Raw genomic sequence first — 25,215 nt, forward strand, 5'->3', positions numbered from 1 at the left:
TGTTTTTGAATTTAGTCTTCTAAGACAACATTTGATACAATATTTCACATTATGCTTTGAGCTGAATGAATCTTTGGTATATATCTCAGGAAAGTAAGATTATATTCAGAAAGTTAGTGCTGGTTTCATATGAAGGATGAACTGGATTTCTCTCAATTGTTATACAGTGATCGCCATTTCATTGCACTACCAAAACGATTTTCATTCAACATCACAATGATAAGAATGGGAACTCTAAGAATGCTCTTAGAGATAGCTTTTTATCCTCTTTCCTTCCCAGATTCTTCTCCTCATGCTTCATGAGTTTTAAGAAGATAAGGGTAAGGACTGTTTTATTGTTGCTATCTGTAAACATTTATTATTATTATTTGGCTAAAGAGAAGGGGAAACATACTTTATTTAATAAATATGGCATTAACTCAGAGCACTTCAGATTGATTCCAATATCATTTTAGAACCTCGTGCTCAAGAGTGATAATTTAAAATGTGCTTTAATCAAAGTACCCTTATTACTAATATTAGTAATTGCCATGGATGATTATCCAGTAATCCTACTTTGTTCAAATGGAGCTTAAAAGTGGGATCAAAAATAGCAGAATCCCATATTAGAATACAACAAATGAATGTATTAAATTGTAGAGTTTGATTAGATGTATCTCAAGTATGCTAATTGCTTGGCCCATTGACTACCATGAATCTTTCAAGTTATAGAAACTAGTCTGAATGTGCAACATATCACTGAAAATATAAGGGTTGTACAAATCCGACAAGTTCATGAATGCATTCAATTTTTCTTTAAAAATCTGTGAAACATTCTTACCATAATTTTATTGGTTTAAATCCAGTTTCCTACATACCAGAAAGCCAATTTTTCAACTAGGAAATGAATATAGTGAATGTTCTTTCTACTCTTATATGGATAATCTATTATTATTTGGATATGATTGAGTCAAAGTATTGCTTCAGTATATAAGAAAGGACTTGTGCAAGTGCTGATGCCACACTAAGAGTTCACTTACCCTATGAGACAATAGTTCACAGACTTCAAACCTTCAGATATTTCCTACTTCAACACCCTATTTCCTGACTCTTGACCATACTAATTGGGGCTTCTGAAAGACAAACTCCAAAACCTCTGAAGGACTAAAGATTAGGAGGCATTGCACTAACAGAAGCCATGATAGTAAGCCAATGTCTTAGCTTAGGCTCTCTTTCTATTCAATATGCAACTGCTGTTTTATAAATGATAATAAAAAGAACATATTTCTTCTTTATAATTTCTTACTAGCTCTAGAACAATGTTCCAATCATCATCATCATTTTTTTTTGCCAAAGTTGGAAGCTGCTCTGAGTCCCCCTTTGGGTGAGAAGAGTGGGGTACAAATAAATAAATAAATTTCCATCTCTAACAAATATTTTCACATGGTCTACGATGTCTTCGTATCCCAAAGCATTGGTTGAAAATATATACATTTCAATCATGTTTTTATACCCTGCTGTTTTTAATTGTTTTATTAGATTGGAATGTGTTATTGTGTTTTTAACGGTGTTTTTAGTTGGAAAACTTTGTTGTTCTCTGGGCTTTGTCCCACATGTAAGCCGCCCTGAGTCCCTTCGGCGAGATGGTAGCATAATAATAAAGTTGTTATTGTTGTTGTTGTTGTTGTTGTTATCATTATTAGGATACATTCTTATATTTCTCTCAATAGAGTGGGGAATCTATTAAAATTCTACCATTATGGTGCTGCTATTCCACTTTAACTGTCATGGCAGCAGTTAATTGAACCCTGGGATTGACAGTTCAAAGGGAAGGGAATTAAAATTCTCAGTAAGAGAGCTGCACCACCTCCACAAAATGCAAATGCCAGGACTGCACAGAATGTTGCCATGATAATTCAAGTAGAATATAGCACTGTATTTGTGTAGTGTGAAGAGGCCCCTGGAGGTGAAAGTGGCAGAGAGGAGTGAAGGAAGTGGGTGGAGAACAGAAACAATTGATGGGCTTCAGCAAAAATTCTCTAATATGCTTGCTTTCAGTTTGAATGTGGGATCATAGATTTATGGCCATGCTGTGAATATCCTTTATGTGTTGCGTCTTCCCTCTCAAAGAGATAATGATAAACATTTCTATATCTTTCACATCTCTCAGAATGAAAGTGGAAACACTTTTGTCCTACACATTCCACTCAGATCCTGCTTAGCACTTTAGTCATTTCCAAAGTAGTAAGTGGGAAGGTAGTGTTTCTTCCTATCTCACTCCACCCTTCCGATGAAGTTTCTAAAGAAATAATCAGCTAAGATGCTAAGATGGGTCAACTGTACATAAACCTATATATCTCGGATCAAGCTGACACATACATACAAGAGCATGAAATGAAGAATGTAATTTGATGGACAGATACATTTTTGAAAGATGAAAATAGCTGATAAAGTTAGCACTAACATGTCTTCAGATTTCATCCTCTTGAGAATGCCTTTCATCTCTAAAGCTTTTCATCAATGGGTAATGTGTAGTTTGGCTTCCATTTTCTTAATGTTCTCTTGGCTATATATTTAAAAAATGCCCTTGGATATTTGCCATTCAATTGGAGGATCCAGACACTGAACCCTGCAGGCCTATTGTGTGCCTAGATTGGCTTAATAAATCACATCTCCCAAGACAACGTCCCATTAAACCTAATTAGCCAAAGCCTTTATTCCTAAACTGCCTCTTCTCGGGGGAAGTTTTAACTTTTAGGTTTCAAATGAGCTGGAGGCACTTAAGATGTTTTTCTCTCTTCATTTGGCAGCAAAAATAGCTTATTTTTCAGTGGAGTCAAGGGTACTTTGAGAAGCTGGTGTAAAATGTCGATACAGTAGATGAGCATTCTAATATCATATTGCTACGATGTATGAGAAATTGTGAAGTGCTCACTAGCCAAATACACTTTGCTTTCTGAAAATTCTATGTACAGCTGTCATCTAGATTAACACCATCTAAATAGTCAGTTGCTGCCATTTATTAGATATGAGGAAACAGCTTATGTTAGGATCCAGCTTTTATTGCTTCATCCGCACCCCCAAATAACTGTTGGTCATTGCAAAAACTGTTAATGAAAGTTAAAGAAGAAACTACAGAAGCATGGCTGCAGCTCAATATTAAGAAAGAAAAATAATGACCACAACTAATTTACATAACTTTCAAGTGGGCAATAGTTAAAAGATTTTCTCTATCTTTTGGATGAAAGATATGGAGACAGGCATTCGAAGAGTGAGTCAACACCCTGAGATATGGAAGGAGGATGATGAACAACGATTTTAGTGTGACGACTGACCATTGTAGTTATTGATTGTAATTGCTGTTTTAATGTTTTACTGTAATATGAATTATGATGTTTTATTGATTGTCTGTGATATTATGGTTGGAAACCGGCCTGAGTCCCTCAAGAGAAGTGAGAAGGCCGGTATATAAAACTTTTAAATAAATAAATAAAAATCTATCTTTGCCATCCAAAATCAGAATGAAGATTGTAGTTATGAAATCTGAAGCAATCTAAGACTTGGAAGGGTACACTATCCTGTATAAAATCCCCAAATGTAAAGATATATTATTAAATGTCAAAGTCAGGATAACCATTTCCATCATGTTTCACATTTCTATCATGTTTTGAAAACCTGGACAGATAAGAAAGCTGAGAGGAAGAAAATCAATACATTTGAATAGTATCTGTAGATAGTATGAACTACCAAGAAGACAAGTAAATGTGTCTGAGAGCAAATCAAGCCAGACTATTCACTAGCCCAAACTGAGAAAACTGAAACTGTTGAACTTTGGATACACATCCTGAGATAATGTGAGACCACATTACAGATGAATCTATTCAATAAAGGAATCCATGATTTTGCAAGCCATTTTCCTCATTTTCCTTAGCACATGGGAAGTCTGTTGCAGCAAAATACAACAAAAGCCAAAATTCACAAAACCGTCAAACTTTTATTTAGCCTACAATGCACAAAATGCATAATGCAAATTTTTAAAGCTGCAGTGGCTTTTTTGTACAGCAAAAAATCACATAGGAGAGGAAAAGTGATAAATTTAGAGTCACAGGCCTACATCAGTGAAAATGATCTGGAATGATATGGGACTACGCAGAGATGTATTACTATTCTTTATATTCATTGCTTTAAATGCTCTAAATTTCTTTCCACCACTATAATTCACTACAGTAAACCATTATAGGGTAAATTCAATCTTCTGTGATTGTTTCTTACTACAAAGAAGTGAATGTGAGGGAAAATACACATATCCAGTAGCCCTGTGTAATGAAAACTACCTTTCAGTCGACTAGGCCGAAGCCTGCATGACAGTGGCTGTCATCTTGGGAGGCAGGCAGAGCAGGAGGAGGAGTCAAGCTGACTCCTGATTGGGTATAGCAATTGGGGGAGGAGTCGGTTTAGAGAGGGAAAATAAGCTGCCAGCTTTTGACAGGAGAGAAGGGTCTTGACTTGAGACAGAGAAGGTTGTGATTTTAAGAGAGGAAGTTACAGCAGGGATCTGACAGAAAAAGAAGAGCTTTTAGTGAGCCTTAAGTTTAGGGAAATAGGCTGAGACAATAGGCTAGTATTTTACTGTGTTGTGAGAGCCAGTAAAAGAAAGATTTGTCTCCAGAGCTTACTACCCTGTGGTGGAGACAGATAGGGATCTGTTCTCCAGGGATACTGTGTCTAAAGTTAGAACAGTATGTTTAAGGAGTCTCACAGTTGTTAAAAGCTTTTCTGTCAGGGGAACTGTTTGTTTAAGTAATCAAGTTTCTGCAACTGAATCACACTTCTGTACCACTCAGTTCTATGAGTTGTTGTTAATATAAAGTTCAATAAACTCTTTCTAGTTAACTTTTAACTGGTGTATGCCTCAATCCATCCATTTCCTCAGAACTCATTCTGTCAAACCATTTCAAAGTCCAGTCAGCTAGTGAGGAAGACATAGAAGATCAAAAGCTCAAACACCCCTTATCTATAACACATTCACACCACTTGGTCCCTCAGGCCAATAATTCTGAGGTGGCGGCGGCTAATACTACCAAGGACATTCGGTCACTGACATATTCAACTTAGGGTCAGCCTTTAATTTCGCTATATTGGTGGCAGCGGTGTGATTGTTTGTCCACCCTGCCTAGATAAGCCTTTAACTTCACTATACCCTGGCTCACTATAACAAAAGCACTGCTGTGTGTGAAATGATTATCTTTGTCCGACACAATCATTTCTGCATGAAAATGGATTACTATACAGTGCTGAGGTTCAACAGGAATGGTATGTCTATGGTTGCTTTAACTCCTCTGCTCTGTGTCTCACTAATATTTTTCTTTTCCTGCTGAAGTGTATTGTACTTCTCTTTGGAAATTGTCATGTCTTCAAAATTCCTTTGGTTGGTGAAAGTAGGTGGACATGAGGTAGAGAGGATTCTAGATAAAGTACCCCTTTAAAGCTCAGACTATATTCATTAAATCTGCAGCATTTTATCTACTCAGGGGAAACATTATATATCTATAACATAATAGGGCTGAGGAAAAAAGTTCTCAGGTTTTATAAAGAGTGCTTATTATTTCTATAAATCTTTGTAAATGTATTTGTGCCTTGTAGGCTAGTCCTAATCAGTCATGAAGGTATTTAGGCCCTTGTGGTGTCATCAAAGTCAAGAAAAGCTATGGAAAAACAAGACAATTCTCTTAGGTTACAGGAGGGTAGATTTCAGGTGAACATTAGAAGGCACTTCTTGACAGTGAAAGTAGTTTGGCAATTGAACCAATTACCTAGAAAGGTGATGGGGTTTCCACTTCTGAATGTCTTCAAAAAGAGTCTGGACAGCTACCTGCTCTATATGCTCTTATCGAATATCCTGCATTATGCAGGGAAAAGGATCTGATGTCCCATAGGACCACTTCCAATTCTAGGATTCTATCATTCTTTTTGAACCAGATCTTTAATTTTGATTGAATAAACCCTTTTATTTTCCACCTTCTCTGAGGATTTCCACTTCATCCTCACATCAACTGCATGAAATAGGTTAGGCTGAGAGACAAAGATGAACACAAGTACATTCAGATAATCTCATGACCCAAAATACAAGTTTGAATCTGTTCATCCCCAGCCTTGAAGCAGTATTTTAATAATTGCATGGCACTGGATCTATGTATGTGGGATATTCTAATATTAGCAGGGTAGTTATTCTGACAACCCAACCTCATAAAATGCTAAATATTACACAATGGCATGCTAGCAATATAGTACCTATAGGTCTACATGCCTCAAACTTTTGCTTCTGTGTTGATCCAGAAGGTAGGCAAAAGCATAACATGAGCAAATGAAGGCAGAAGTACGGGTTTTATTCTAAACTGTGAGGAGATCCACAGTTTCTCACAGAGACAGGAGTTGCGAATATGGCTTGGGGTGCACCTGGCACATGTGCTTGCCAAAGAAACAAAACATTAGCCTATGTGATGACTAATATATTATTTGAATTTATTATGAATGTCTATCAAAAATGGAGCCTGGTGTGCAAGTCTCACCAACTTCACCAACCTGCCTTTGATGTCCATTTCTTTCTAAGAGCACTCTAAAGAAATGAAATAAAGCAAAGCAAAGCAAAGCAAAGCATTTATTTAAAGGACCAACTTGCTGATAACTCTGCATTATTTTTAAGACTTCATGGTAATTCCTTTCATTTTAAATAGAGCACTGTGTACTATTTTACTTTAATCCTCTACTGAAGCTTATCTATTATTCTCTCAGCTGCTTTACATGCATTTCATCTTTTTAAAACTGTATTATTTGGAAGGATTCCATTTAGGAAAAGTGGCTCTCATTCCAGAATTCATTTGCTAAAGGCGAAGAGTGGTTGGAGGTGGAAAAACTTTTCTTCTACTACCTGAACTAGTAAGCTATAATAGTTAACATGATTTTGACACCCCCACACTTAGTTGTTGAATGAAATCAATGAGAAGTCTAGTAGAATAACTTAGTCCAACTATTTTAAGAGTGTAATATCCTAGCTCATCAATGTTATCCTTTTCTAACTATTAGCAGGATATGATTCAGAGAAACTCAGTAAAATAGACTGCAGTAGAATCCTCTCTCTCTCTCTCTCTCTTTTGCATTGTTTATGGAAGGCATGCTACAACCTGACATCAGAAGTATGTGTTCTTCAAGCCTTCCTTCACTAGCTTCCTAATGTTAAGCCTGCTAAAAACTTCCAGCTACAACAGAAAAAGGGGGCTGGGCATAAAAAGTATTTATAAGAAAGAGATACACTGTATATGATGTGTTTACTGATGTGTCCCTATATTACAGGTAATCTAAAACCCATCCTGAACAATGGCATTTCCCAGAACCAATGGGTGGTAGGGTTGTCCTCCTTTGTAGAGAGCCCCATAATCCAAAACTTGACCATCTTAGAAATCCAGGCTTCTGGTACCCCAGGTGTCCCTATATTTTTCACACGAAAATGAAACTATTAATTTATAAATTATCTTTTAGGCATCAACTCATTAATGTATATATAGTCCAAATTGATGTATGGCCTCACCAATAATGTCCTTGTTCTGTCTGCATAGGACATTCACCTTCATATCAGTTCCTGTCTGGAACAATAAATGGCTAGATATCTGATATAAAAAAGGGTGCAAATCTATGCTACAGCTCTTCTTTAAGGAAGCAATGAATGATTTTAGCCATTTTGATCATTGCAAGAATTTCAAAACTGTCCAGATTTTGAAGAATATTTGTGACAAATTGCAAATATTACACTATGTAACAAAATTTGATAAAAAAATCTGTTCCTGAAAAACATCCTGAAAAACTTAAAACAACCCAATTTTAAGTGTTTGCTATCAAGAAGATCCTCAATTTAGTGCACGTCTACTCATTATTGTGGTATTGCATAGGACTCATATTGTCTTTACCTATTTTCTTTTACTGTATATACTCATGTATAAGTCTAGAAACTTTAGTTAAAAATTTGACCCAAGAAACCAAAGTCAACCTTTCCATGGGTAAGTGTAACTACTGTAGCTTAACTCTGATGGGAAAAAAGAGGCATCCCCTTTTCTGAGTAGAGTGATGAAAGACAAGAGCTTAATATATCGCTAAAGCCTAAAAGAAGCACTGACCTTTTCCACTACAGCACTATTTTGTTTTTTGTTTTTTTCAATGCCTGGGCAGGAACATGGTAGGAAGTGCAACTTCCCTCCTGAAGCTTTGCTGCCACTTTTCACTCTCTGCAGAATGGCTCTTGATATCTCCACGAGTCATATCAACATCCACAATTTTTTACTCAAACATGCCATTGATTTATAAATAAGGTGACCGATACATGAGCATATACTATATGGACCTATTTCTAAATGTTGTGTTTTGTGGTTGGTTGGTTTTTCATTCTGCCGCACTACACTGCTACATCTATGTATGGCATTAAACTAAAGATTGCTTAAATAAAATAGGTTCTTGCCCACAAACAGTTGTGCACACTTCAGTTTTTAACTGTTCCAATTGTATATCAAAAGTTAGTTTGGTAAAATTATCTCCATACTGAAGATTCCCATTCAGTCCATTTACTCTACAGTAATTCTGGGCTGAATTGTAAGTTCTGCTCAAATCATTGTGTTCAGATCTGTGTGAATCCGGAAGAGCAAGAAATATACAGCTCAGTCAAAAGGTGTCAAGATTATCCCTTCATGCTATCTTGTTGCCAGGGTCACTTCCAATTGCTCCTTTTTTTTTTCTTGCTTTCTCTCACTCCTGTCTCTGTATGTACCAGGATTCTGCTTTATATCTCTCACATGCCACCTGTTACTATCATATTTCAGGACAAGAGACACAGCCCCTTCATATTACTTTTCAGAACCATTTATTCTGCAAAGCCTTTCCTTCATTGCTATGGCAATGGCTTTACAATGCTTCCTGCTACTAGTTAATACGCCTTTGACCTTTCCTCGCTACTTCTTTATCCCCTTCAGTTTCATTTCATCCAACTTACTTAGAGCACATGACATTTGATATGTGTTTCTTTTTAGTGTCTTTTTAGACTTCCTGAAAGGATAAAAGTCTCTATTCACTTTTCTCAGTCTATGCATGATTTTACACCCATCCCCTCCTCTCCCCATTAATTTGCAGAGTACTGAAATCATGCTCAACAGTCTGCAGTTTCCAGGCTCAAGTCTGGAGACACAATATGGGTAAGAAATAGTAATGGCTACATTAGCTACCATCTCATCTTCTCAAAGAGGGGCAAGCATTAGAGACAGTTTGCTTTTAAAACTGGGTGGATCAGCAGTTTTAAAACTGAGATCTTTCTGATTCAATCTATACAGAGCAACTTATTCCTAATTTATTCCAAAACCTCTTCTGTGAACCTTGCAGGGTGTGCATACTTTAAAAAAATGTGTCATCTGAAAGTGATATTTAAGATATGAGTGCTTCACCAGTATCTTTAATGAAGATAAATGATAAGTTTTCACTTGGTTCTGGCAGAGCTCCTACTTTTAATGTATTTTAAATTCTTATTGTTACGTTTCTAAAAAGAAAGGAAAGAAACTTCTTATTTATGGATCTGTCCCATGAGCCAGTGAACTGGCACCATTTTATATTATCATCTTTAATGTCTCATCCTTGGTGAAGAGTTGCCATTTTTGCTATTAAAAATGCCCTTGACACATCCCTATAGAAAAGCATTTTTAAATCTGAAGTCTAAGTCTGAAGGCCACCTGTTATAACTGTCCCCCTACATGCAAATAATTGCAGCTTCACTGACCTTGATACAGGATGAATGGATATCCTCCTTCCTTCCTATCATCACCTTAGTTCCTTTCCTCTATTTGATACTATGGCATTATGCATTGTGTAATTTTAAAGGTTGTTGTTTAAGATTTGTTATTTTATATATTTATCATTCAAAATTCTTACTGTGTTTTGCATAGACTGTCACCATGACCTCTTCAAAGTAAAAATAGGGCATAAAGTGAAAGCACTATCACCATCATTGCTTTTATAATGAGCCTGTGCATTACATCAAGAAAACTGTGTCACCTCTAACCATTCATAGAAATTTGTTGAAATAAGGACCTCAGCTTATTTGTCTGTGGCAGCTCCAAAAGGTACTGCCTCAGTTGCAGCAATTGCTTCAGCTGTATTAACAGTGACCAGCCTATGACTCCAATTAGTACAATCTTTTGTTCATGTAAGCATAAGTCCCTATTTGAGAACGGTTCCCAAAATCAGGAGGAGGAAAAGCAGTGGTGTGTTGCTGAGAAAACCTGAGTGAGACAGAATGACATACTGAATGTCCTCAAAATGCTCTCTAATGTATTGATCACACATCTCAAAAAGAAATTATGTTATTGACAAAAAGTGATGAACTTAAGGAGAGGCCAAACATTCAAGATACATAAGATTGAGATATGAAGCCCCATATTTTAGAAACATATGGATCTCATTCCAGCTTTTCACAGTTCAGATTGAGACTGGTACCCTGCCTCCACTGATGAGTCCTCTCACCCACTATTCTCCTCTGGTGTTTAGACCTGCTGCTATATTATTCCTGGTACCTGGAAAATGAAGTTTTCACAAAAGCCAATGGATGACCACTACAATTATTGAGGCAATTATATCTTCCAGATTTCAGAGTGCTCAGAGAGAAAATAAAGTTGAGAGAAAAGCCTTGTGATGGTTGCAGCATCTGCAACAGTCAAGAGAATGAGGCAGAGGAATTTGGAGACTTTTGAAGTGAATGGGGAAGGAAAATAAGCTTGTGAGGGTGAATTGATGCCACCATACTTCCGCTGGCTATTGTCATGCTTCTGAGAGTATCTGGTTTAGTTGTGCATTTGTTTTGTTTTCTCTGTGTTATTGTCCAACAGAGGTTTTCCCACCATGAACTCCCAAGAATGTATATCAATTTAACACTATATTATAGTATTCAACTTTGTTTCTAGCATTCCTATCCACAGTGAATATTAGAAGCTCATATTTTCTTTAGGTCCCAGCATTTCCATTTAAGAACTAACTTTTTATGTTTATCCATGTTTTGTTTTGATCAAATGAAGCCTATTTCCATGTGATAATTCTCATCTAATATTTTCAAATATTTGAAACTGTCCTGAGTCTGTATCTGTCCGAACCCTCATATTCCTAATTTTCTTATACGCAATTTATGCTTTATTTCATGATAGAAATGTTTGCAGAATTCTTGCCAGCTTCTGGAACTTCACATACCTCTACATCAATATATTAATGAATGTCATTGCACATCTAATAATGAACTTAGAACACTTTTATCTTATATATAGCAATGTTCATATGATACTTGACCCATGTGTCTAAAGTGGGGGTGGGAAACTGTGAAAGCATAGCACCATATTTAGGAAACCTTGGTGGGTTTCTAGAGGACATGGGGATGAGTATAAATATATTTTAAAGATATTGTTTGACTTGACCTTTCCAAACATGATAGAAATGTCCTGCACATTTCCTAAATGGCATTTTGGAGCAAACCCATTGCTCATTTTTAAATCTTCAATGGAGCCACTGGAAACCCTCAAAAACAGTTCTGGGGAACCCACCCTGATCAAAAGAAATGTTGTGGATAATGATGAAGCAGTATCTTATGGTAGCACTACAGAATTTTATTGCCATTCCTGTACTGAATCTAAGGTGATTTCCCTAGTTGCTCCAAATGCACTGAATTGAAGCACTGGGAAGACCCATGACGATATTAACCATGTTTGGGGACTGTCCTTAAATGAATTTTCTAAATTATTATCTCCCTCATTTTGATCCCAGCCTTTAACCAGTTGGGTCAGATAGGCATATATGGTTCTTCTTTTTCCCATAACCATAACCAACTTCATTTTAACAACAGTCTTGTCAGGTACATAAGGTTGGTTGGTTTACTCCTGTTAACTTCATGGATTATCAAAAACTGGATGGGATCTCTCTAGTCTTAGGCCAGACTTTTACTCCTCTATATCATTCATGATTCCACAAAATGTATTGATAGCACCCTCTGTTTCATAGTATGGGGTTCTTAAAGACATAATGAAAAGTCTAGAACTGCAAACTGTTTCATGGTCTGTGTTTTTGAAGAGATGCAAATTGAAAGTGCATCTGAGCCAAAGTAAGACAAATGGCATTAGAGATGCAGACTGCATCTTAATACATCTTGATATGTGTTATTAAATATTAACTTCCTTTGCTGAAGACAAGAATAAGGACTCTTCAGTAGCATACCCCAAAAGGCGTTTTGTTTAAAGAAAGCTATAATTCATAGCGTAGGTTCTAATTTAATAAATTCCAGACAAATTACTTTCCTATAAATATCAATATTGTGAAGAGAATATGAAATATGAGATTTTTTAAAATCCATACCAGGAAAGGGAAATGATTGCCATAATATTGGCCACAGGGGAAAAACAATTGATCACATCATCTACATGACAAAGGGGAGAATAAATGGATAGGAATTTAATTACTCTTTTAAAGAGGAGGCTAAAAGGCAAAAAATGGAAATCATAGTTCAGGTTTATAGATGGAATGAACCCATCTGGCCACTGGGTGTCATCCTTGATTCAAATGATATTTAAAGACCTCCCAAACACAGCAAAACGTCTGCAACCTCAATAGCAGTTAAATTCTACTTTATTTGATTGTATGGCATCTTGCAAATTGTTCTGCATTTAAATCAGCTATAAAATGGAATACTATGACATAGACAGATTTGCTTTTCTCTCTCTGCTTTATTGGTGAGACCTGCAACGTCCTACTGATGTGGGTGGAAAAATAGAAAGGAGAAGTTAAGATAAAAAGGGTAAGATTGTCTGGGACTAATATTCACAATCCAAGATTGGCTTTATTGTCCTAAACACATTTGAAATGCATACATATGGTAGCTTTAAAGACTCCATTATTCTCAATTGCACCCACTTTGAACTCTATTTGTTTATGGTTTTCATAATTTCCCTTGTCTTTATCTTCCCTATTTTTGATTATGAGCTTCTTGGGATAGGAATGTTCCTGTTGTTTGGGTGATTACATAAAGCAAGAAGTGCAGTTGATTGCATTGTACTATTACTGTCAGTATTTCTTCTACCTTACTACTATGTTCTCTCTAGCAAAATACAGGTGGGGTCCTTAAAAACATTTAGGCACCTTCATTTTATCCAGAAAACCAGCTTTTTTTTCTGTGTCAGGAGTGACTTGAGAAACTGCAAGTCGCTTCTGGTGTGAGAGAATTGGCAGTCTGCAAGGACACTGCCCAGGGGATGCTCAGATGTTTTACCATTTTCTGGGAGGCTTCTTTCCCCACATGAGAAGCTGGAGCTGACAGATGGGAGTTCAACCCCCCCCCCCCCCCCCGGATTCGAACCAACTTTTGGTCAGCATTCCTGCTGGCACAAGGCATTAACCCATTGCTTCACTGGGGGCTCCTAGGAGACTGGCTGCCTCATCACTAGAGCATGGATCCACTTTAAATCCAGTTTCTGCCTCCTGCAGAATTTTGTGGTTTGTAGTTTAATGAGGCCCAGGACCTCTCTGGCTGAGCAGTTTAAAGGCCTCTCCCTAAACTACAAGCCACAGAATTCTGCAGGAAGCAGAAACTGGATTTAAAGTGGTGTGATGAGGTCCCAAGATTCAGTAGAAATTTTCTGTTGGAGATAGGGCATGGGATAGATTTTTGGGGAATATAGGGGACTGCAGCAAGGAGAAGTCCAATAAAATTTCTGCCCTACAGTCTTGGAACCAACTCTGCTGGCTTTGAGTATGATTTCAATGCTGCAGTCACATTTCTGTGTCCCATTTGCTTTTTTTCTTTCACCTGGTAAAAATTCACACTACTATTATTCTTGGATTTTCAAAAATTATGGAGTCTCTCCTCTTTTCTAGTGTTTGAAATAAACCTTACTTATGTACCAATTCCCTTTTACTTCCCATGCCAGATAGTTTTAGGATGCCAGATAGTTTTAGGATTCTATACTCATCAGGTCTGCAAACTCTTCTATAGTTTATTAAGAATATCACTAGGGCACTCGAATGTTAAAGGAAGAGGCTGAAGATACTACCTGACACAAAATTCTTCCTCTATGATGTTTTTCAGATCAAAACAGTAATTACAAATGACAAGGATAGGACAGAAAAAGCTGCCGTTTGTGAATGTTGCCAACTCTCTCTGAGCAAAATCTCATTATACCGGTTTAAACAAATAAAGTATATTTCAAGTACACCTGAATTTAGTAGACAGTAGTGATTGAAAGCAATTTATATAGCCAGGAGCATTTAGTTGGAATTGAACATACTGCATAAACTGTGCTAGCGTAATAACCACAGAGTATATCTCCCTTTAAGGCATATGACAGACGTTGTGGGGGAATGAAATGCCTGTGAGTTTTCAGAAATATAACTGCAGTATATAACTGTGTTCATTCCATAAGGTAGTCTGCATATTATCTCAGACACGTGTCACCGTGTAGGCTAAGACAGGTAAAATAGACAAGTCTGTGAAAATCAAAGGGAAGTGTTTGAAGGAGCACGAGACTACATTTATCTCAAGCAAATCAGAATTTGTGAAATTCAGCTTATAAATTGTTGTCAAGTTTCTGGATGACTTTTCAATTCTAAGCAGACAAAATGAGTCTAAGAATTAATCAGAGTTATTTTGTCTAGACTGTTGTGAATAATATTATTATCTGTCTGGCCAGACAAGGCATTAATGCAATAGTGTTTGTATCATTATCTTCTTTTCTCCCTCCAAAACTCAATTTTAGTTTCTCTTATTCTAGCTATCATCAAAATAACTCCCAGAGCTTTCTTAAAGCATTGGCAATGGAAATGTATTTTAATGTATTAAAATATCTTAAATATATAATCATGCTACTATTCTTAAAGTATGTGATAACTACTCAAAAATGGTTTATACAGCAAACCTACCATCAAATACCTTCTCATTTTCATAGATATTAAAGACTTTGATAATACAGATCTTTTTCTTAATGCTTCCTAGCTTTATATCCCAATATAATTTTAATGAAAATATGCCACTATTAAGGGACGATTAGTGACAGATTTCCTTTTGATTCTATTCCCTAATGCAAGACATCTAAAGGCTGCTTAAAATATATCTTTTTAAATTTTTATATAAAAAGGAGATTTATCTAATATCAGTATCTCTATAGGCCGAACCCCCCTATAAATTATAATATCTAGGGATCACCCTTATGCCCAATCTTGGAAGAAGGGGGAGAGGGTTAGGAGAAATGTACATCTGTTTCTTATCGTCCACTTATCTTCCCACCAGGATGCCCTGCTATTATTTTCTAGCAATTGAGCCACAATGTTTTGCCTATGGGGAAGTATGATGCTCTTCCCAAATACCAAATCCAGAAATTATGCATTCTGATAAGCATCTTGGTCACATGCTGATTCATCTCTGTGAAACTATTTCTAACACCACAATGCCCACTTCCCTTTATACTTGCCATATTATGCATTTTCAAATGTCACAAAACCCATTTCCCATTATAGGCCATATTTATGAACATGTCCATATTTTTATATTTTCACTTATTAAGCACTGCTTTGGGGGACAATGTTCTTCCCTATTAGATCCCATTCTCTTTATGAATGTGAAACAAGTCACAAGGCTAGCTATAGTTACTGTATTTCTTCCGTTCTAAGACTCAGTTTTCCCTTATATAAACATCTCTAAAAATGGAGTGCATCTTAGAATCCCAGGTGTATCTTATGTATTTTTATTGGTGAAATTAGGGTGCATTTTACAATCAGTGGAGCCTTACAATGGAAGAAATGCAGTATTTTTCCTAATTCTTCACTTGGAGCTTACTTCTTCACTTCTTCACAATCCTAAAAACTGGCTGCATAGCATGTGGGTTGCAAAAGGAAACATTTTGATTCTTTTCCCACACTGCATGATCCAGTCCTCTTTTCCCATTGCCTGACACTTTCAAGCCTGGGAAGAGTAGCAAGACTCTCTTTCCCACAATAAAACTATCCTTTTATCTGTCACATTCAGTTGAGGCTTGTGTTTCTAAACCTAATTTGTAGTAGTATCACAGGAGGTCTAAATGCAGTTCTGGCATTCTTTCCATTAATGCTACACTTTCAGAAAAAACAAGGGCTGATTAGTTAAGGCAGCAGATAATATTCAAAATCATGATGACTCGGAGAAGAGAGCAGAAGGTGCTGTATATTTTGTGGTCATCTTATCTGTCTCTCTGTGTTTTTTAAGTCTTGTGAAGGTGCTTTTTATTTTTGGCTGTGTGCTCTCCCTGAGCACACTAAGGAGACAGGAGTTGAGCCACTGGTTTGCTTGGAGGCAGAGATAGCGAGCATTAGTTCTATATAACTGCTTCCTGAGTCTTTCAAGGTCAATCTCTGAGGGCCACATGAGTTGTGGTGTATGCAGTCATATTAGTAAGAATTGTTACACTGTGAAAAGGGTAAAAAATATAATGGAATGGAGAAATAAAGCTCTGCTACTGTCTGCTGCAATGTGTGTACGCTATTTGTCTTTTCTCCCAAGTAGAAGCAATAAAAAAAGGAAGTTTTCAAAGCAAGGGAATGATAAAGAACATGGTACGACTGCCACTCTAGGATGGTAAAATGATAACAGATCACAATAAAAAGCAGAACTGTTCAACACCTATACAATACCTTCAGTTTTCCCCCAAAACACCTTATCATAAAGGTCCATGGATTTGCTCCACATTGTGGCGAATCCATGGGCTCCTGGTGGAGGGTATGGAGAACCCGTCGCTCCAAGCCCTGCATCACACAAATTGACTTACGCCTTATGCCAAGGAGGTGGGGAAACATCACCACCCTACTTCCCTCCATTGCTGGTAAAGCAAAATGGGAATGCTCCCTTGTTGCTGCAGTGGTGGTGGTGTGCCGCTTCGTCTTCTCTTTCAGCACAGAGCCCTACCAGAAGTACTTATGCGTCATCTATTGGGCTCTGTGACGAAAGGAGGGGGGGGGGGGAGGAATGCAGCATACAACAGGCAAATCAGCCTGTGTGATGAGGTGGTGAGTTTAATCCAGTTAAGTTTCCAGGTAGCAAATCAGGATCAATAAGGAGTGATTCAGGATTCAACCAGTTACATGAGTTCAAATCTACAGGGACAGATAAACTGCATCTCAGAGTATTAAAGAAATTTGTTCATGTACTTTCAGAATCACTTGTCATAATTTCTGAGAAATCTTGGTGAACGATTGATGTGCCAGAGGAGTGAAAACCAACAAACATTGTCCCTCTTATAAAAAAAAAACAATAAAAAATCCAGCAAACTACAAGGCAGTCAGACTGTTTAGTTTTCATTTAAACTGAATGATCACACAAACAGAGAGATAATGCTATTTTTTTCAATAGTAGGATAGATCTTTCATCCTTAATATACTTACGCTGGTTTCACACTCTGGAAATGTTTCCTGTGAATGTAAGCACCAGCCAGACCTCCTGCTCCAGAATTCAAGTACTGAAAGGTAGAAGTCAGCATTAAAATATCTGCTTCGTTTTATGACACACATAAGAGTTAAAGTGACCTCCTTCTCTTTACAAAGACTTTGATATAAGTGTAATATGAATGTGAACCAGGAAGACAGACTTTCCTGAAAATAGCTTTCTCTCTAAAACTGCAAAGCCTCTTGCAATATTGGTTAAGAGGTTGTTAAGTAGTTTCTTCAGTTGCTGTTCCATATTCCTGGAACTTCCTTTCCCCAGAAACTTGCAAAAATTTCAACTTTCGTAAGTATTTTTTTGAAGACCTATTTTCATTTACTGTTATCACACTTTTGTTATGTGCACAAAAGTCAGTTATGACTTATGACAACCTTATCTTAGGGATTTCTCAGCAATATTTATTCCAAAGAGAGCTACCATTGCTTTCCTCTCAGGCTGTGAGAGTTTGACCTGTCCATGGCCACCCAGTGAGTTTCCATGTATAATCAGGAGATTAAATCATGGTCTTCCATCATCCTTGTCCAATCCCCAAACCATAACACAATACAAACTGCTTTGCGTAATATAAATAATGAACTGTCAAACTGTTAATCAGCTGTTCTATTTGACTTGGAGCCTTTGTATCACCAAATGAAAATACTCTATATATGCATGTAAAAGTCTATAAATGTTAGTCTAAACATCAATTCAAAAAACCTGGGTTGACTTATTCATGGGTCAATGTGAGTGCTGTACCATAACTATTATCTAAAAAAGAAATCATTATCTTCTCTGAGTGGCAAAATCTAAGAAAGTAGTCGATCCAGGGAGATCTTGAAAGTAGCACAGACCCTCTGTACTTTTTCTGTCATGTGCTGTTTTTGGCCTTATTAAATGCCTCGGTTGGGAAATGGTAGCAGCAGACAGGGGTGGCTGGCCCCCAAAGAAGCAGTGGTGCTTTCCTTTTCTGCAAAATGACCCTCAAATTATCCATGGGTGATGCCAAAACACATAGTTTTGGTCCCCAATACCTGTCCTCGACTGATACATGAGGTTATCTGATGAGTTCTATGAGTATATAAGGTAAGACCTAGGACTTTTCTTACCTTATAGGAGCACCAGCAAGCAAAGTCTATTTCCCAGTCATGTAAATGTAGTTCCACATTGCCAACTGCATGAGCCAGATCAAATCCAACAAAGCAGCCCTTGCAGACAAAAAAGCAGCATTAGATTTGTTTAGTAAATACAATAATCGTTTGAATTTCAATATAGTTGAATGTGTGTATTTTTAAACAGCAATAAGAATAGAATTGTATCCAACAAAATTTTTATTTTACAAACTTTGTCACTGTAGAATTCAGATTATTTTAAAATGTCCCATTTTTCATTTAGTTTATAAACATATCCTGAACTTTCTTGCTTCAATGACTCTGCATACCACTTATATATATCAAGGTTTGATATAATGATTTCTCTGATTCAGAAACGGCTGAGCTAATAAGGTAAGCTGCATTCACCTTTCCCAAAAATATAACAAAAAGTCACATTTTATGTTTAGTGAAAATTAGGATTAGTCAACCTCAATCCAACTGCAGAGTCAAGCAATTTGTGAGACATAGTGATGGCATACTAGCCTTCTAGAAGAAAGATAATGTAAAAGAAGGTTCTAGACCTACTTTTGTATGCTGAACATAGTATACCTCTAGCTGGATGCTGATCTTGTATGTTGAACATATGATAGGTAAAGCTAGATTAGTCTCTGAGGAAGGAGGCATGAGAATTGGAGGGAAGAACATTGACAATAAGATATGCAGATAACATTATATTACTAGAAAATAGCAAAGATTTGGAGCGACTACTGAAAAAAGGCAAGGAAGAAAGTTCAAAGGCAGGATCACTACTGAATATTAAGAAAACAAAGTTAATGGCTAGGGATTTTTATGTAACTTTAAAGCAGACAATGAGATAGTGAGGTAGTCAAAGACTTCCTATACTTTGCGGTAGTCATCAGTCTAATCAAGAAATTAGAAGAAAACTGCAAGTTTCTAAGGAAGGGAAGGGAAGTGGAAGTTCAGTTGACAACAGTTGACAATGACATACTAGAGCTACTTCTGAATTTTGGTAAAAGGAGAATTTAGGGTTACCGCTGAGGACAAATGAAAAAGAACTGAACCCATCAATTCTAAAGATGGGTGATTAGGTCAGAAATTCTTAGGAGAGAGTCTAGAAAGTTAAGTGAGTTTGGTTCAGTGAAACTAACAACATAAAAACTAAAATGAACATGTTCAAAGTCAGAAAATGACATTAGAGACAGCTATGTTAAGTCACTAAAAAGAAATTGCCAGTTTCAAACTGCATCTCATGATAATGCATATAGCACTATTATGAAGGAATCACTAGGGGAGGAAATTAATATTAACAAAACATTGTTTGAAAGCTGAGAGTATGTCAGATCTGCATGCTTGTGACTCCATCATAGCCTGTTTTACCAGGAAATATCTGATTCAACTCTCAAGTGTTTCCAGTTTTCCTTCTCAGCTTTGCCTGCAGATGTTTGCTACACGATCTGCTCTCAGGAATTATAAATTATTCATGTTGCTGGCTTCAACACCTGCTTCAAGCACCACCAAAGCCCGCCTAGCCACATAACTCATACAAGGTGCCATCTAGGTAATATAGCGATAAATTACTACAGTTTCAAACCTACCTGTTTAAATCCTGCCCAAATGAGCAAAGTATGATGTTTAGCACTGGAGGAAACCCAAGCACTGTTGCTGTGCTCAATCATGTCAGAAAATCAAGAGTTGTGCTTACTTACTTACCTATGTGTTCAATCTCTGAGAAAGATATTTGCCAACAAACATATTTATTAAGAAAATAACTCTTTAATAAGTCTAAAATGTCCAGGGTTTTTTTTTCCTTTTTTTTTTTGCAGATTTCTGAATATGGTTTGTGGAAGAAGTGCCACCTATAAGCATAAAATATAGGCAGTTTTATGGGCTCCTTAAGGGTAGTCTCAGGCTGAATTTGGTCAACTGACTGGCAGTCACAAGTATAAAGTGACAATCTCTAATAATAAAAGTTACCTGGTGACCCCAATTCACAGATGTGTTCAGTTTAAAGATTAAATATCAATGTGCAGTTGTAATTGATTAATATTTTAAAAATCAATCTTTTAGATAGGAATCAGATTTCTTATAATGTTCTCTTTTCAGGTTCTCATCCTCATTCCCTCTTCCTCCATGCCTGATTCTGATCTTATTTTTTAAATTTCTGCTGGATATATCCCCAGTACTGATTTATCTTAGAAATTTATCCCTTACAAGTGGAAGCAAGTGAACAGACTGGGTCCTGAAACTCTAGCAAAATTTTTTGATTGATATTTCAACCACAAAGCTTTGTATACATTTTACTCATGATTCTAGAAGAAATTATAAAACACAAGTTATATTTTATATATACAAATTACCACTTGATGGCAGCATTTTTAAAGTAAAGAATAATACCACATTTAGAAGTAAAACACTGAAGTATTGATGAAAGTAAAGAAAAATGACAATACACGTTATGTATGGAGTACCAATTGAAGAATGTTTCACATATTTTTAAAAGGCTTTCTATAAGTGAAAGAATTAACAGCAAGGGTTGAATGTCCCAAATCTTTTAGCCAATAACAACATAAAGACTTTGGAACCATCGACTTCTGTCTTTTGCTTCCTCTAAATTATTAAAACAATACTTTGGTATATTAAAGCTCCTCTAAACTATCTAGCTTTCAGAAAGTAATTGCATTTGTAAGTGTGACATGCTAATTCTAATGAAGCCACTAATGAGGCTGTCATCTATAAAATGAAGGGATGAACTTGCAGGCCTCATCACTTGCCAAATATAACTGGAAATGATGGGTGAAAAACTAAATAAGGGGTGAACAGAGGGTAGGCAGTAGTTTACTGATGGATTACTATTTGAGATTCATGGGCAGAATGTTGGATTTGTTGAACTCTGATCTTTGTGTGTTCCTAAGAAAGATTGTGAGATGGATTACTTTAAAAGATTAGCCATGACTTGATCTCAAATGTGCACTCGTGCTTAATAAATCTAAAACACAAGGGGAAATCGTGAAGCTTGGATGGTGACAGCTATCCATAATATGGTGTTGTATAAATACAGAATGCTGGTAACTGTGTACAAGGCTGTTACACTGAAAAGCAGAGAAATACATACAAGGATCAGGACCATATACCTTCTAGCTTATGCCATATTGATCTAAGCCAAAGAATGTAGATTTTCTATGAGCTGCTGTGGGAAATCTAGAGGACACACAGCTGGATGCACAGGAGAAGTACAGCAACATTGAGGGAAAATAGGATTGACTCCAGATCTTCTTGGAAGCTCTAGAGAGATCCTGGAGTTTTGGAGCTGTGAATTGTTTGACCAGGCTGGATCTGGTCCAATCCACTCCATGTGTCCAACGGACCCAGCACCACCACATTATCAGCTACAAGAAGCTCCCTGGCAGAGGTTTGCTCATGACAGTGCTTCTGGTGAATCAAACCAGAGTGCTCAACTATGTGTTAAGAAAATATGCTGCCATCAGCAAGCCTTTCTTAGAGAGTTGCTTGTGGTTGTGGTACTGCAGCAGCAACCTAAATTTGCCATCTGGCTGGCTGGCCTTCTGGATAGCATTGGAGACACTCCCTGGTTGCAACTCCTAAGCAATTTACCTGGAATTAAATAGATAAGTGTATACAAGGACTTAGTGCAAATGCTATCAAGTTGATCTAGTAGAATTCCAGCTCAAATGCCACTTGTGCTTCCTCTTTCTTTGCTTCCTGTAACATTCAGACATACTTTGCAAATGTAAATGAGCAGTAAAAATCATATACCACTGAGTATCACTGTTTTTTTTTTTCATGAATACTATATGACTGAGTTAAAGAATTATTGATTAGAATCATATTTTGCTTTCTTCTCATACATGGTCATGGAGAAGTGATCAGAAATCCTACTTGTTACAGAAGGTAAATATGATTTGTTGGAATTAGGTAGGATCAAACCATAGTTTATGATCCTGACTTAATAAAAATATAGTTTCATTTAAACATTGATTATTTTGCTTCCCCTTACTGTGGATGTAACAATAAACCGGTGAAAGTAAAACAAGAATGAGGTTCTTCTGGTTATCTCTTTATGACTATAGTGGGCTTTCTGTTTTTCCTAGTTATCAAGTTCTGTATATCAAATTATGATTTATGATCAAGATTTACTTTCACCATGAACTGGTGAAAGTAAATCAGAGAAAAGACTCTCCTGCTTGTCTTCTTGTGACCATATTGGGCATTCTGGTGAAAAGCTAAAGTGATGGACATGCATAGTTAATTATAAAACTTCTATCTGAATTGAATTTACCAAATCAAATCAATCAGAATTCAATATTCATAGCCATGATGAAGAAGAAAATTAATGATCTGTATTCTCACAGCTAACCTCTCTAGAATGAGTGCCATATAATTTAAATTAGATTATGGCAAAATTATGTTGTCTTTAAAGATAGCTCAACATTTTAGTTACATTTTACACAAAGAGAATACTTCATTTACTTAGATTAAATGGAACTAATTTGAATCTTTCTCACAATGTGGCAAGAATAATGTCATTTAGGATTGATAACATCATTTGAGGATAGACTTGTGAAAAAAGGTGATGACAACATCAATCACATTATGAGACTTTAATAAGACTTTAGTGCGTGTGTATTTGGGGGGAGAGGGGAGGGAATAGTCCCTGCTGAGGCCAAAAAGATTAGCAAAATGTTGCAGAAAATAGAAGAACAAAGTGTCTATAGCTAAGAGGTGAAAGTCCACTTGGAACAAGCTTCCCCGATGATTGGCTTCCTTAAAGTTCACAAATTCACCCATTACAGAATAATGCTAAGCCTTAGATTTCATTCATAAAATGAATCTGACAATTTCAGTGACAGAGTTATCTGTGAACTACTGGTTTCCTTTTATTTACTTCTACCTTGGAAATTCTGTGTTTTGTCTGTTTGTTTGTTTGTTTTTGTTAAAAATGTAATACAAATGTCTGGTTGCTGATGACACGATAAATAAATTTACTTCTGCCTCCCCACTTTCATTTATTTTACATTTACATTGAGGGCAGGGGTGGCTCAACCCATTACGCAAAGTAAGCATTCGCAGTATAGTTGATTTTGCCCAGGGGCGCTCTTGACATATGCGAGTTGTAGTTACTGGGATGTATAGTTCACCTACAATCAAAGAGCATTCTGGACTCCACCAGTGATGGAATTGAACCAAATATGGCACACAAAACTCCCATGATGAACAGAAAATATATATCAATGATTGGTTGGGGAGGAGCCAAAATACTGTTTGCTTACCATTGAAAATTACCTCTGATTGAGGATTAGTAGGCCTGGGCGGTTTCGTTCGTTAATTTTGTAATTCGTTAAATATTCGTTATTTTTAGCAATTGCGAAATGAATACAAAACATTTTTTCAAACCCGGAAGGGTTTTTCAATAACGAAACGGCATCCTCCATCCTTTTTATGAGCTTCCGCCCGTTTCGGAAATGAGATGGAGGATGCTGGTGCCTGGGAGCCAATCCGGCGCTCCCAAGAACCCAAGCAGTGCACCGTGGCTGATTTTGATTGGCCGGGAAGCCCTTTAAAAGCGGCTCCGCGTGGCCACTTTGCTCATTGTTGCGGAGGCGAGGGAGAAGGGAGGTCCGGGAGGGCGGCTTGCATTGGCTTGCATTGGCTTGGTTGGCTGGCTAAGCTGGATTTTCTTGCATTGATTCCTTAATTCCTTAATTCTGTTGTTGGGAGAGCGAGGGCGGTTTTTGTTAATTTGTTAATTTTCCATTTTTAAATATTTTTGAAAAATACCTTTCTTTTATTCTTAAAAAAAAAAATCAAAAAATATTCTTAAAAAAAGGAAAGAATCTTGTGAGCCTGTGTGTGTGTGTTTCCCCCTGTCTTGTGGCTGTTGGCTCCACAGTGGGGAGAGCATTTTGTTAAGTTTCCATTTTTAAATATTTTTGAAAAATACCTTTCTTTTATTCTTAAAAAAAATCAAAAAATATTCTAAAAAAAGAAAAGAATCTTGTGTGCCTGTGTGTGCGTTTGTCATTTGTGTAGTTCCAACCAGTGTGCTCCTTTTGCCAACAGAAAGTGCTATAATACAGTGCTCGCTCATTATTTGTGTAGTTCCAACCAGTGCGCTCCTTTTGCCAACACAAAGTGCTATATAATACAGTGCTCGCTCATTATTTGTGTAGTTCCAACCAGTGTGCTCCTTTTGCCAACACAAAGTGCTATATATAATATAATACAGCGCAATTAGCACGAATAACGTAATTTCGTAAATGCTTTGCGCATGCGCTAACGCGGTGCGCCATCTTAACGAATCGATTCGTTATTAGCGATGCATACAAATAACGAAATTTCGTAAATGCTTTGCGCTTGCGCCAATGCGGGCGCCATCTTAACGAATCGATTCGTAAATATTTACGAAATTTCGTAAATACCGAACTTTTTTAAGGGAAAATTTTGTAATTATTTTAAATATCGAAACAAAAAAAACCCCCAATTACAAATCGATTTTAGAAACAAATTTTTCCGTTGTTACCCAGGCCTAAGGATTAGGGTAGGTGATGAAGGGGGTATGATACAATGTTTTCTGTGTTTAAAATATTCTATTAAGCTAAGCCT

General features: G+C 36.8%; 1 protein-coding gene across 3 annotated transcripts in view; it reads right to left on the reverse strand.

Annotated features, from left to right (window-relative positions):
- The window catches only part of KYNU (kynureninase), a 114,451-nt gene that overhangs the window by 26,778 nt on the left and 62,458 nt on the right, over positions 1–25,215 (reverse strand). For all 3 annotated transcript variants that reach the window (XR_010910417.1, XM_060776206.2, XM_060776202.2), the window contains exons 9-10: positions 18,589–18,687; positions 17,446–17,519 (exon numbers count right to left, since the gene is read on the reverse strand). Coding sequence is in view for 2 of the 3 variants with exons in the window: in XM_060776206.2 (XP_060632189.2) it covers positions 17,446–17,519; positions 18,589–18,687 (173 nt within the window). In the remaining variant the exon portion in view is untranslated. The remainder of the gene's footprint in view (positions 1–17,445; positions 17,520–18,588; positions 18,688–25,215) is intronic.

Source organism: Anolis sagrei, chromosome 1 (genome assembly GCF_037176765.1).
Source record: "Anolis sagrei isolate rAnoSag1 chromosome 1, rAnoSag1.mat, whole genome shotgun sequence".
NCBI lineage: Eukaryota > Metazoa > Chordata > Lepidosauria > Squamata > Dactyloidae > Anolis > Anolis sagrei.